The following is a 13,862-nucleotide window of genomic DNA, read 5'->3' as shown; positions in this document are numbered from 1 at the left end:
CCCCGCAATCTGGGCGTGGCTACGACCCCTCCTCAGCCCCGCCCCCAAGGAATTCTCCAATCAGCTTGGCCAGGGGGCGGGGCCTCTCCTCGGGCAGCCAATGGGAGGCGCCGGGCAGGAGGTGGAGCCGGGCCGAGGGGCGGAGCCAGCGCAGGTGGGCGGGGCCAAGGCGCGAGTCCAGGAACGCGTCACAGGAACCCCAGAGCAGCAGCGTGGGGACAGGGGGCGGCTCCCGGGGGATCGGGGTGTCCCTGGTGGGGGGACAGGGTCAGGGACACCTGGGGACATCTGGGGGAAACCTTGGGGACATGGGGAAACCTTGCGGACACAGGGGTGACACCTTGGGGACACAGGGACAGGCGGCTCCCGGGGGATCGGGGTGTCCCTGGGGGTGGGGGACAGGGTCAGAGACACCTGGGGGACATGGGGACAGGGGTGTCCCTGAGGTGGGGGGGGAGACAGGGTCAGGGACACAATGAGGACACCTGGGGGACATGGGGAAACCTTGGGGACACCTGGGGGACTGGAGGACACAGTGACAGGGGTGTCCCTGGTGGGGGGGCACAGGGTCAGGAACACCTGGGGACACAATGGGGACACCTGGGGGACACGTTGGGGACACAGGGACAGGGGTATCCTTGGCAGGGACAGGGTCAGGGACACCTGGGGACACCATGGGGACACCTGGGGGACACCTGGGGGACATGGGGATACAATGGGGACACCTTGGGGACGCAGGGACAGGTGGCTCCCGGGGGATCGGGATGTCCCAGGGGGGAAACAGGGTCAGGGACACGTTGGGGACACCTTGGGCACACGTGGGGGACATCTTGGGGAAACCTTGGGGACACCTTGGGGATACCAGGTAAAGGACAACTCAATGAGGACATCCCAGTGGGGTCCCACCAACACCAGTGGCCCAACTGGGACCATCCCAAACCCAACTGGGACCATCCCAAACCCAACTGGGACCATCCCAAACCCAACTGGGACCAACCCAAACCCAACTGGGACCAACCAAACCAAACTGGGACCATCTCAAACCCAACTGGGAACATCCCAAACCCAACTGGGACCAACCCAAACCCAACTGGGACCATCCCAAACCCAACTGGGACCAACCCAAACCCAACTGGGACCATCCTAAACCCAACTGGGACCAGCCCAAACCCAACTGGGACCATCCCAAACCCAACTGGGAACATCCCAAACCCAACTGGGACCAACCAAACCCTACTGGGACCATCCCAAACCCAACTGGGACCAACCCAAACCCAACTGGGACCATCCCAAACCCAACTGGGACCAACCCAAACCCAACTGGGACCAACCCGAACCCAACTGGGACCATTCCAAACTCAACTGGGATCACCCAAACCCAACTGGGACCAACCAAACCAAACTGAGACCATCCCAATCCCAACTGGGACCATCCCAAACCCAACTGGGAGATCCCAATCCCAACTGGGACCAACCCAATCCCAACTGGGATCATCCCAAACCCAACTGGGACCATCCCAATCCCAACTGGGATCAACCAAACCCAACTGGGAGATCCGAAACCCAACTGGGACCAACCCAAACCCAACTGGTACCATCCCAAACCCAACTGGGATCATCCCAAACCCAACTGGGAACATCTCAACCCCAACTGGGGCCATCCCAAACCCAACTGGGACCATCCCAAACCCAACTGGGACCAACCCAAACCCAACTGGGATCACCCAAACCCAACTGGGAACATCCCAAACCCAACTGGGATCACCCAAACCCAACTGGGAACATCCCAAACCCAACTGGGATCACCCAAACCCAACTGGGAACATCCCAAACCCAACTGGGACCAACCCAAACCCAACTGGGAGATCCGAAACCCAACTGGGACCAACCCAAACCCAACTGGGAACATCCTAAACCCAACTGGGGGAACCCAAACCCAACTGGGAACACCCCAAACCCAACTGGGAGAACCCAAACCCAACTGGGACCATCCCAAACCAAACTGGGACCATCCCAAACCCAACTGGGAGATCCCAAACCCAACTGGGATAACCCAAACCCAACTGGGACCATCCCAAACCCAACTGGGATAACCCAAACCCAACTGGGATAACCCAAACCCAACTGGGACCATCCCAAACCCAACTGGGACCATCCCAAACCCAACTGGGACCATCCCAAACCCAACTGGGATCATCCCAAACCCAACTGGGATCATCCCAAACCCAACTGGAATCATCCCAAACCCAACTGGGATCATCCCAAACCCAACTGGGATCATCCCAAACCCAACTGGGAGATCCCAAACCCAACTGGGATCATCCCAAACCCAACTGGGAGATCCCAAACTCAACTGGGACCATCCCAAACCCAACTGGGAGATCCCAAACCCAACTGGGACCATCCCAAACTCAACTGGGGCCATCCCAAACCCAACTGGGAGAACCCAAACCCAACTGGGAACATCCCAAACCCAACTGGGAGATCCCAAACCCAACTGGGGCCATCCCAAACCCAACTGGGACCATCCCAAACCCAACTGGGGCCATCCCAAACCCAACTGGTGTCGCCCCAGCCCCGCCCCCGGCCCCACCCACCGGAAGAGGTTCCTGTAGTAGTGCAGGGCGGGGCTGAGCCCCCCGGGCTGCGAGAGGCTGAACAGGTACGATTCCAGTTCCTGCTCCGAGAGCCGCCAGGCCGGGTCCTGGATGCCGGTCTGGGCACTGGTCAGGAACGTCTTCACCAGCTGTGGGGACACCCGGGGGGACACGGGGTTGGGGACACCGAAATTTGGGACAAAATGGGGGAAATGGGGTCTGGGGGGTGCCAGGATCCCAAAATCGGGGACAAAATGGGGGAAAATGGGGATGGGAGGTGCCAGAACCAGAAATTGGGGAAAAAATGGGGGAAATTTGGGATGGGGGTGCCAGATTGCAAAATCAGGGAAAAAATTGAGGAAATGGGGCTGGGGGACCCGGAAATCTGAGGGGAAATGGAGGCTAGGGGGCACCAGGATCCCAAAATTGGGGATAAAATGGGGGAAATGGGGCTGGGGGGTGCCAGGACCTGAAAATTGGGGATAAAATGGGGGAAATGGGGCTGGGGGTGCCAGGACCCCAAAACTGAGGACAAAATGAGAGAAACAAAGACAAAATGGAGGACACAAATTCTGGGTGACATCAACCACAAAAATTGGGGACAAATTGGGAGAAACTGGGACTGGGGAGTGCCAGGACCCCCAAAATTTGGGACAAAGAGCTCTGGGTGACACCAAACCCCCGAAACTGGGGACAAAGATGGGGACATGAGGTCTGGGTGGTGCCACCAGCCCCAGAAATTTGGGACAAAGATGGGGACATGACACTTTGGGGTTGGGTGTCGCCCCTTGGGGTGCTCCTTGAGGAGCTCCATGGAGAGGAGATGACACTGAGGGGACACTGAGGGGACAGGAGGGGACAGGAGGGGACAGCGCTGACCTGGAAGTCACCCAGGGACAGGAGCAGCTCGGGCAGCCAGGGCAGCTGGAACAGGAAAATGTAACAGGAACGGAGCAGCTGTGACGGGTGACGGGCGGTGAACGCTGGGGACAGGGACAGAGAGGGGTTAGGGACATTGTGGGGTCACCACGGGGACAGGGACAGGGAGGGGTCAGGGACATTGTGGGGTCACCAGGGGGACAGGGACAGGGAGGGGTCAGGGACAGGGACAGGGACAGGGACAGGGACAGGGACAGGGACAGGGAGGGGTCAGGGACAGGGACAGAGACAGGGACAGGAATGGGGACAGGGACAGGGACAGGGACAGGGACGGGGACAGGGACACAGAGGGGTCAGTGACAAGGACAGGGACACAGAGGGGACAGGGACAGGGACAGGGACAGTATAGGGTCATTGTGGGGACAGGGACTGGGACAGGGACATTGTGGGGTCCCCATGGGGACAGGGACACAGAGGGGTCACCGTGGGGACAGGGACAGGGTTATAGACTGGACAGGGCCACCACAGGGTCAAGGACAGGGTCACTGTGGGGTCACTGTAGGGACAGGGACAGGGACAGGGCTACTGTGGGGACATGGAGGGGGACAGGGCTACCATAGGAACAGGAATGGGGACAGGGACAGGGACAAGGCCACCACAGAGCCACCATGGGGGTGAGGACAGGGTTATAGACTGGACAGGGCCACCACAGGGCCACCATAGGGACAGGAATGGGGACAGGGACAGGGACAGGGCCACCTCAGGGTCAGGGTGACTACAGAGTCACTGCAGGGTCAGGGACAGGGGACAGGGCCACCACAGGGCCACCGTGGAGTCACAACCACGGTGGGGACACTGTGGGGTCACTGCCAAGAGAGGTGGCACTGGATGGCTTGAGGTGGCACCCAGTGACACTGGCCATGACAGATGGCACCCAGGGACCTTGGCCACGGGAGGTGACACCCAATGGCCTCGGCCACTCGATGTCCCCCAGTGCCACCAACTGAGAGCCATCCTACCACAACTCCTGATGTCCCCACGGTGCCACCTCCACCCATGACCTCTGTGTCACCTTCCGTCCCCATTGTCCCCAGTGTCCCCAGCATCCCCAGTGCCCTCAGTGTCCCCATGTCCCCTCCTTGTCCCCACTGTCCCCGCTGTCCCCACTGTCCTCTCATTGTCCCCAGAGTCCCCAGTATCCCCAATATCCCCAATGTCCCCATGTCCCCCAATGTCCCCACTGTCCCCAGTATCCCCAGTGTCCCAATGTCCCCAGTGTCCCCACTGACCTCAGCATTCCTGATGTCCCCTATGTCCTCAGTGGCCCCAGGGTCCCCTCATTGTCCCCACTGTCCCCATGTCCCCAGTATCCCCAGTGTCCCAATGTCCCCAGTGTCCCCTCATTGTCCCCAATGTCCCCACTGTTTCCAGCATTCCCAGTGTCCCCCTGTCCCCAATGTCCCCAGTATCTCACCAATGTCCCCTCATTGTCCCCAATATCCCCAATATCCCCAATATCCCCAATGTCCCCCAATGTCCCCCGTGTCCCCAGCATCCCCAATGTCCCCAGTGTCCCCATGTCCCCTCCTTGTCCCCAGTGGCCCCAATGTCCCCTCATTGTCCCCAATGTCCCCGCTGTCCCCAGCATTCCCAGTATCCCCAGTATCCCCAGTGTCCCCAGTGTCCCACTGTCCTCAGCATTCCTGATGTCCCCACTGTCCCCACTGTCCCCAGTGTCCCCATGTCCCCTCCTTGTCCCCACTGTCCCCAATGTCCCCCAATGTCCCCACTGTCCCTGGCATTCCCAGTGCACCCACTGTCCCCACTGTCCCCCTGTCCCCTCCTTGTCCCCATGTCCCCAGGGTCCCACTGTCCCCACTGTCCCCACTGTCCCCAGCATTCCCAGTGCACCCACTGTCCCCACTGTCCCCAATGTCCCCACCGTCCCCCTGTCCCCCCCATGTCCCCGCTGTCACCTGCCATCACCCCCCGCTGTGGCGCGTCCATCACCACCAGTTTCTGCACCAGCCGGGGGTGACTCGATGCCACCTCCCAGGCCAGGACCCCTCCCCAGTCGTGTCCCACCAGGACGCAGCGCGGGGACCCCGCCGGTGTCCCCAGGGCCTCGATGACGTCACAGATGTCCCCAAGGAGCAGCTCCAGGCGGTAGCTGTCCCTCCCCGGTGGCTTCTCCGAGTCCCCGCAGCCCCGCAGGTCCAGGGCCACCACCCGGAAACGGGGACAGAACTCCTGCAGCAGGTGGCGCCAGCAGAACCTGGGGACACGGGGGACATGGGGACACCTGGGGACATCTGGGGGACATGGGGACACCTGGGGGGATAGGAGCGTGGGGACACCTGGGGGGCATGGGGACACCTGGGGACATCTGGGAACACGGGGGACAGGAGCATGGGGCACTTGGGGGGACGTTTGGGGACATGGGGACACCTGGGGACACAGGGGACAGGAGCGTGGGGACACCTGGAGGGACATCTGGGGACACGGGGGACATGGGGAAACCTTGGGGACATGGAGACACCTGGGGACACCTGGGGGACAGGAGTATGGGGACACTTCAGGGACACCTGGGGACACCTGGGGGACAGGAGCATGGGGACACTTCAGGGACACCTGGGGACACCTGGGGGACAGGAGCATGGGGACACTTCAGGGACACCTGGGGACACCTGGGGGACAGGAGCATGGGGACACCACAGGGACACCTGGGGACACAGGGGACAGCGGTGGCACCACGGGGACAAAGTGATGGTCGGGAGCATGGGGGACATGGGGACACCTGGGGACATGGGGACACCAGGGGACACGGGGACAGGAGTGTGGGGACACCTGGGGGACATGGGGACACCTGGGGACACGGGGACAGGAGTGTGGGGACACCTGGGGGACATGGGGACACCTGGGGGACATGGGGACACCTGGGGACACGGGGACAGGAGTGTGGGGACACCTGGGGGACATGGGGACACCTGGGGGACATGGGAACACCTGGGGACACCTGGGGACATGGGGAAACCTCAGGGACATGGGGACACCTAGGGTGACACAGAGACACGGGGGACAGGAGCATGGGGACACCTGGGGGGACACAGAGACACCTGGGGGGCATGGGGACACTTGGGGGACATGGGGACACCTGGGGGACAGGAGTATGGGGACACCTGGCGTCACTGGAGGACACTGGGGACAGAAGGACAGGAACATGGGGACACCTCAGGGACACCATGAAAGACATGGGGACACGCGGGTGACATTTTGGGGACACCGTGAAGACACTTGAGGGACCCGGAAGACACATGGGGGACACCTTGGGGACACTTGGGGACACCTTGGGGACACTCCTGGGGGTGGCACCCTCCAGTTGTGGGGCAGCAGCATCGGGGGGGGACCCTGGGTGACACTTGGGGACAACATGGGGGACCCGTGGGACATCTGGGGACACTCGGGGACACTTGGGGACACCTGGGGACACTTGGGGACACTCGGGGACACTTGGTGACACTCGGGGACACGCACCAGTTCTGGGGGAAGCCGTGCAGCAGCAGCATCAGGGGGGCGCCGGGGGGACCCCGAGTGACGTAATGGAGCCGCAGCCCCGAGCCCTGGGGGGGACAAAGGTGACAAAGGGGGACAGGGGGGTGGGGACAATCCCAAATCAGCCCTGGGACCCACCCCCGGTGTCACAGGAGGAGCCACCGGGGATGGCACCGCTGAGGATGTCACCAAAGCCACACCAAAGTCACCGCGAAGATCCCAAAATCCACACGGGACCCCCCAGAATCCCCCAAAATCCATCCAGGACCCCCAAAATCCCCCCCAAATTCACCCCAAAGACCCCAAATCCTCCCAAATCCATCCAGGACCCCCCCAAAATTCCCCTCAAATCCATCCAGGACCCCCCAAAATCTCCCCATATCCACCTCAAAGACCCCAAAATCCCCCCAGATTCATCAAGGACCCCCCAGAATCTCCCCAAATCCATTAAGTACCCCCAAAAATCCCCCTCAAATCCACCCCAAAGACCCCAAAATTCCCCCCAAATCCCCTCAGGACCCCCCAAATCCCCCCAAATTTCCCCCCAAACCCCCTCAGACCCTTCTCGAACCTTCCAGGAACCTCCCCAAACACCCCAAAATCTTCCCCAACTCCCCAAAAATCCCCCCAAAATCCCCCCAGGATCCCCCAAAATCTCCCCGGAACCCCCCCAAAACCACCTCAGGATCCCCTCAAAATCCCCTAAGGACCCCCAAAATTCCCCCTAAACCGCTCGAGGACCCCCCAAATCTCCCAAAAATTACCCCCAAATCCTCTCAGACCCTTCTCGAACCTTCCAGGAACCTCCCCAAACCCCCAAAATCTTCCCCAAACCCCCCCAGATCCCCCCAGGATCCCCCCAGAATCCCCCGAACGCCCCCAAAAATCCTCCCAGGACTCCCCAAATCTCCCCCAAACCCCTCTAGAACCTTCCAGGAACCTCCCCAAACCCCCAAAAAATCCCCCCAGGACCCCCCAAATTCCCCCTAAACCCCTCCAGGACCCTCCAGGACCCCCCAAAATCCCCCCAGGATCCCCCAAAACCTTCCCAGGATCCCCTCAAAATCCCCCCAGGATCCCCCAAATTCCCTCAGGATCCCCCAATCTCCCAAAAATTCCACCCAAACCTCCTCTGGAACCTTCCAGGAACCTCCCCAAACCCCCCAAATTTCCCCCGAATTTCCCCAAAATCCCCACCCAATCCCCCCAGATTCCTCCAGGACCTCCCCCAAAATCCCCCAGGACCCCCCAAAATCCCCCGAACGGCCCCAAAAATCCCCCCAGGACCCCCCAAATCCCCCCAAAATTCCCCCCAAACCCCCTCAGACCCTTCTCGAACCTTCCAGGAACCTCCCCAAACCCCAAAATCTTCCCCAATCCCCCCAAAATTCTCCCAGGACCCCCCAAATCCCCCCAAAATCCCCCCAGAATCCCTCCAGGTACCCCAAAATCTCCCCAGGACCCCCCCAAAACCCCCCAGGACCCCCTAAAAATCCCCCAAAAATCCCCCCAGGACTCCCCAAAATTCCCCCAGGACCCCCTAAATTCCTCTTAAACCCCTCCAGGACCCTCCAGGACCCCCCAGAATCCTCCAAAACCCCCAAAAATCCTCCCAGGACCCCCCAAAATCTCCCCAGAACCCCCCCAAAACCTCTTCAGGACCCCCCCAAAATCCACCCAGGACCCCCCAAATCCACTCAGGACCCCCCAAAATCCCCCAAAGTTCCCCCCAAATTCCCTCAGACCCTTCTCGAACCTTCCAGGAACCTCCCCAGACCCCAAAATCTCCCTTAAAATGCCCCCGAACGCCCCCTAAAAATCCCTCAGGACCCCCCCAAATCCCCCCAAAATCCCCCCAAATTCCCCCTAAACCCCTCCAGGACCCCCCAGGACCCCCCAGAATTCCCCAGGACTCCCCAAATCTCCCCCAAACCCCTCTAGAACCTTCCAGGAACCTCCCCAAACCCCCAAAAAATCCCCCCAGGACCCCCCAAATTCCCCCTAAACCCCTCCAGGACCCTCCAGGACCCCCCAAAATCCCCCCAGGATCCCCCAAAACCCTCCCAGGATCCCCTAAAAATCCCCCCAGGACCCCCCAAATTCCCTCAGGACCCCCCAGTCTCCCAAAATTCCACCCAAACCCCCTCTGGAACCTTCCAGGAACCTCCTCAAACCCCCCAGATCTCCCCCGAATCTCCCCAAAATCCCCACCCAATCCCCCCAGATTCCTCTAGGACCCCCCAGATCCCCCCAAAATTCCCCCAAAATCATCCCCAGGAATCTCCAAAACCTCGTCAGGATCCCCCCAAAATACCCCAACCCCCCAAAAAATCCCTTCAGGACCCCCCAAATCCCCCCAAAATTCCCCTCAAATCCCCTCAAAATCCCCCCAGGACCCCCCCAGGAGCCCCCAGAATCTCCCCAGGAATCCCCAAAACCTCTTCAGGACCCTCCCAAAATCCCCCCAGGACCCCCCAAATTCCCCCAAACCCCCCAAACCTGCAGCCGCAGGTACCGGTGCTCCCCGAATTTTCCATCGCTCAGCCCGGGCGGGGCCGTGTCCCTGCGGTGCCACCTGAATGTCGCGCGGGGTCCCAGGCGCAGCAGCAGCGCCACCCCCCAGAGCCCGAAGGCCACCCCCGAGGCCACCGCGGCCACCGCGAGTCCCCCCCGGGCCAGGAGCTGCCGCAGGGCGAGCAGGAGCCGCGTGGGGGCCAGCAGGAGGGACAGCAGGCGGCGCGGCATGGGGACACTGGGGACACTGGGGACACCTGGGGACAAGGCAGGGACAGGGCATGGGGACACTGGGGACACCTGGGGACACCTGGGGACAAGGCAGGGACAGCTGGGGACACAGGGACAGGGGCATGGGGACACTGGGGACACAACGAGAGGGGCATGGGGACACTGGGGACACCTGGGGACAGCTGGGGACACTGGGGACACAGAGGGACATGGGGGTGGGAGGGTCAGAACACCTGGGGGACACAGGGACAGGGCATGGGGACACTGGGGACACCTGGGGACACCTGGGGACAGAGGGAGAGGGGCATGGGGACACCTGGGGACACCTGGGGACACAGGGAGAGGGGGCATGGGGACACTGGGGACAAGGCAGGGACAGGGCATGGGGACACTGGGGACACCTGGGGGACACAGGGACAGGGCATGGGGACACCTGGGCACACCTGGGGACACCTGGGGACACAGGGACAGGGGCATGGGAACAGTTGGGGACAAGGCAGGGACACCTGGGGACAGTTGGGGACACAGGGACACCTGGGGACAGCCGGGGACAAAGGGACGGGGCATGGGGACAGCTGGGGACAGCTGGGTGTCCCATCCCCGAGGTGTCCCCCATCACAGGGTGGCCTCGTCACCGATGTCCCATGTCCCCATGGCGTCCCAGCTGCAGGGTGGCTCTGTCTGCAGGGTGTCCCCAGGGTGTCCCCAGGGTGTCCCCAGGGTGTCCCCATCATCCTCACGGCCCCCACAGTGTCCCCATTGTCCCCAAAGTGTCCCCAAAACTCCTCCAGTGTCCCCACCTTGTCCCCACAGCCTCCAGAGTGTCCCCATTGTCCCCAAAGCCCCTCCAGTGTCCCTGTCTTGTCCCCAGTGTGTCCCTAACCCCCCCCAGTGTCACCAGTGTCCCCATTGTCCCCAAAGCCCCCCCAGTGTCCCCAGAGCCCCCCCAGTGTCCCCTCTGTCCCCACCTTGTCCCCAAAGTCTCGGCGCTGCTGTGACCGGGATGTGTCACCACCTGTCCCAATTCCCAGGTGGCACCGCCCGGGTGGCACCGGCAGGGATGTCACCACCCCCAGAGTGTCACCACCCCCAGGGTGTCACCATCCCCTGGGTGCCACCATTCCTTGGATGTCATCACCCCCAGGGTGTCACCACCCCCTCGACGTCACCATCCCCAGGGTGTCGCCATTCCATGGATGTCACCACCCCCAGGGTGGCACTGTCAGGGGTGCCACCACCCCCAGTGTCACCGTTCCTTGCATGTCACCATGGCCAGGGTGGCACTGTCTGGATGTCACTACCCCCAGGGTGGCACCATGCCCTGGATGTCACTACCCCCAGGGTGTCACCATTCCTTGGATGTCACCACCCCCAGGGTGGCACCATCCTCAGGGTGTCACCATTCCCAGGATGACACCATGTCCGGGGTGCCACCAACCCTAGGGTGGCACTGTCGAGGGTGTCACCATCCCTGGATGTCACCATGTCCAGGGTGGCACCGTCAGGGGTGTCACGATCCTCAGAGTGTCACCACCCCCAGGGTGTCACTGTCAGGGGTGTCACCATCCCCAGGGTGGCACCATGTCCTGGATGTCACCATGGCCAGAATGGCACTGTCAGGGGTGTCACGATCCTCAGAGTGTCACCACCCCCTGGATGTCACCACCCCCTGGAAGTCACCATGTCCTTGATGTCACCACCTCCAGGGTGGCACCGTCTGGATGTCACCACCTCCAGGGTGGCACTGTCAGGGATGTCACCACCCCCAGGGTGGCACCATGTCCTGGATGTCACCATGGCCAGGGTGGCACTGTCAGGGGTGTCACCATTCCTTGGATGTCACCATCCCCTGGATGTCACCCCTCTAGAGTGTCACCGTGCCCCGGATGTCACCATGTGCAGGGTGGCACCGCCAGGGATGTCACGATCCTCAGGATGTCACCATGCCCTGGATGTCGCCATCCCCAGGGTGTCACCATCCTCAGGGTGTCACCATTCCCAGGATGACACCATGTCCGGGGTGCCACCAACCCTAGGGTGGCACTGTCAGGGGTGTCACCATCCCCTGGATGTCACCATCCCTGGATGTCACCCCTCTAGAGTGTCACCGTGCCCAGGATGTCACCATGGTCAGGGTGGCACTGTCAGGGATGTCACGATCCTCAGAGTGTCACCACCCCCTGGATGTCACCACCCCTAGCATGGCACTGTCTGCATGTCACCATCCCCAGGGTGTCACCACCCCGACTGTCACCGTTCCTTGGATGTCACCACCCCCAGGGTGGCGCTGTCTGGATGTCACCAGCCCTGGAGTGTCACCGCCCCCAGAGTGTCACTGTCAGGGATGTCGCCACCCCCACGGTGGCACCGCGACAGCCCCGAGGTGCCACACCAGGGGGTGACACCTGTCCCCAAGGGGGTGTCACGACATTGCGGTGTCCCTGTCCCCAAGGGGGCGTCACGACATTGGGGTGTCCCTGTCCGTGGGGTGTCCCATAAATGGGGTGTCCCTGTCCCCAAGGGGGTGTCACGACATTGGAGTGTCCCCGTCCCTGTCCGTCCCCGTCCGGAGCTGTCGCGACATTGAGCTGTCCTTGTCACCGCTGCGGCCGTGTCCCAATCCCGGCTCTGTCGCGACTCGCGCTGTCCCCCGCCCCCTGTCCCCGCCCCGCCTCTATCGCGACACTGCGGTGTCCCTGTCACCCGCGGGGGTGCTGTCCCCGCCACCTCTGTCACGACAGAGCGGGGTTCCCGCCGCCATCACCGACCTGTCGCGACGGCGGGGGGGCTCTGCCGGCACCGGGGGTGGCACCGCCCGGTTCTGTCGCCTCTGTCGCGATCGCGGCGCTGTCGCCGCCCCCGCCCCCCCCCCACGCCGGCGCCGCTTCCGCCTCAAACCGCGCTGGCCCCGCCCCCGAGAGTTGATTGGACGGTGAGGAAAAAGGGGCGGGGGCCTCCAGGGAGCAGCCAATGAGAGCGAGGGGGCGGGGCCAGGAACGCCCAAAGGGGCGGGGCCTGCTCGGGCGGATTTGGGGCATTTTTTGGGTTTTTTTGGTTTTTTTCTCCGTTTTTTTAAACTTTTTGTCGCTTTTTTTGGCTTTCTCCCCTTTGTTCTTTTTTAGTTTTAACATTTTTTGTTGCTTTTGTGTCGTTTGGGGACCTTTTATCCTCCCAATTTTATGTATTTTAAAAAATTTTGACGGCTTTTTCCAGTTTTTTAACCATTTTCCTCCCATTTTCTTTCAGTTTTTTCCCCTTTTCTATTTCCCTTTTTCCCTCCTTTTTACATTTTTTGGCCATTTTAAACCCTTTTTTTTTTTTGCCTTTTCTTATTAATCCATTTCCCCCCAATTTTTATTCTTTCCCCCCCCCCTTTCCTTTCCCCATTTCTACAAATTTAAATCTTTACAATTGAAATTTCAATGGAAATCTCGAATTCCACCAATTTCGCCTTGAAACCAAATGTTTAAAATCGAAAAACTCAATTTCAATAGAAATCTCAATTTCTCTCCATTTTGACTTGAAAATTCCTAAACTCTCAACTTTCAAAATTTTGATTTTTGTGGAATTTAGGTTGAATTTTGACTTATTAAAATTGAAAAATAAAATCAATTTAAATTTTGATTTTTAAACCTCAAAATGTCAACTTTAAAAACTCTCAATTTCTGTCGATTTCCACTTAAAATTCTAAAATGCAAAAATTTCAATTTCTCTCAACTCAAAACTTGGAATTCTGGGAATTTCAATTTAAAATTCCCGTTCGACCGGAAATATTTTAAATTTTAATTAAGATTTTTTTTCCCCTCCCTCCTCCATTTTTCTTCCCCTCTCCCCACCTGAAATTTTCTAAATTTTCTGGGATTTTTGGGATAAAAACGGGGCTGAAAAACCCGAAAATTCCGTTGTGGTTTTTTTTTTTTTTTTTCTTTTTTTTGGTGTTTTTTATACAAAACCAAACTCGCAGCGTTTTTTATTCCACGATCGGCAAAACCCCGGCGCGGGAATTCCGGGGGAAAAAAAACCTCGGGATTGGCACCGACGGGGACCCCAACCCAAATAAAATTAATTAATTATTAATAATTAATAAAA

The 13,862-nt window shown here is 59.9% G+C and overlaps 1 protein-coding gene across 1 annotated transcript; it reads right to left on the bottom strand.

Moving 5' to 3' along the window:
• Positions 1–12,625, bottom strand: EPHX3 (epoxide hydrolase 3). The gene is made up of 7 exons (XM_033083773.1): positions 12,542–12,625; positions 9,528–9,799; positions 7,011–7,096; positions 5,453–5,751; positions 3,477–3,580; positions 2,598–2,746; positions 1–251 (listed from the first exon to the last, which is right to left on the bottom strand). Exons 2-7 carry the CDS (start codon positions 9,771–9,773, stop codon positions 20–22), a joined length of 1,116 nt encoding a protein of 371 aa, XP_032939664.1. The 5' UTR covers positions 9,774–9,799; positions 12,542–12,625; the 3' UTR covers positions 1–19.
• Between the last annotated feature and the right edge of the window lie 1,237 nt (positions 12,626–13,862).

The sequence above is a fragment of the Catharus ustulatus genome, chromosome 33 (assembly GCF_009819885.2).
Source record: "Catharus ustulatus isolate bCatUst1 chromosome 33, bCatUst1.pri.v2, whole genome shotgun sequence".
NCBI lineage: Eukaryota > Metazoa > Chordata > Aves > Passeriformes > Turdidae > Catharus > Catharus ustulatus.
Note: the sequence above shows the minus strand (reverse complement) of the source record. Positions and strands in the feature narration are given on the sequence as shown.

Bases quoted from the DNA above. Each gene is read 5' to 3' on its own strand.
- EPHX3 (XM_033083773.1), bottom strand. From the start codon at position 9,773: ATGCCGCGCCGCCTGCTGTCCCTCCTGCTGGCCCCCACGCGGCTCCTG. The intron at 7,097-9,527 runs GTTTGGGGGGTT...TGTCCCCCCCAG, and splicing joins ACCGGTACCTGCGGCTGCAG to GGCTCGGGGCTGCGGCTCCA. The intron at 3,581-5,452 runs GTGACAGCGGGG...CCCTGTCCCCAG, and splicing joins ACAGCGGGGGGTGATGGCAG to CGTTCACCGCCCGTCACCCG.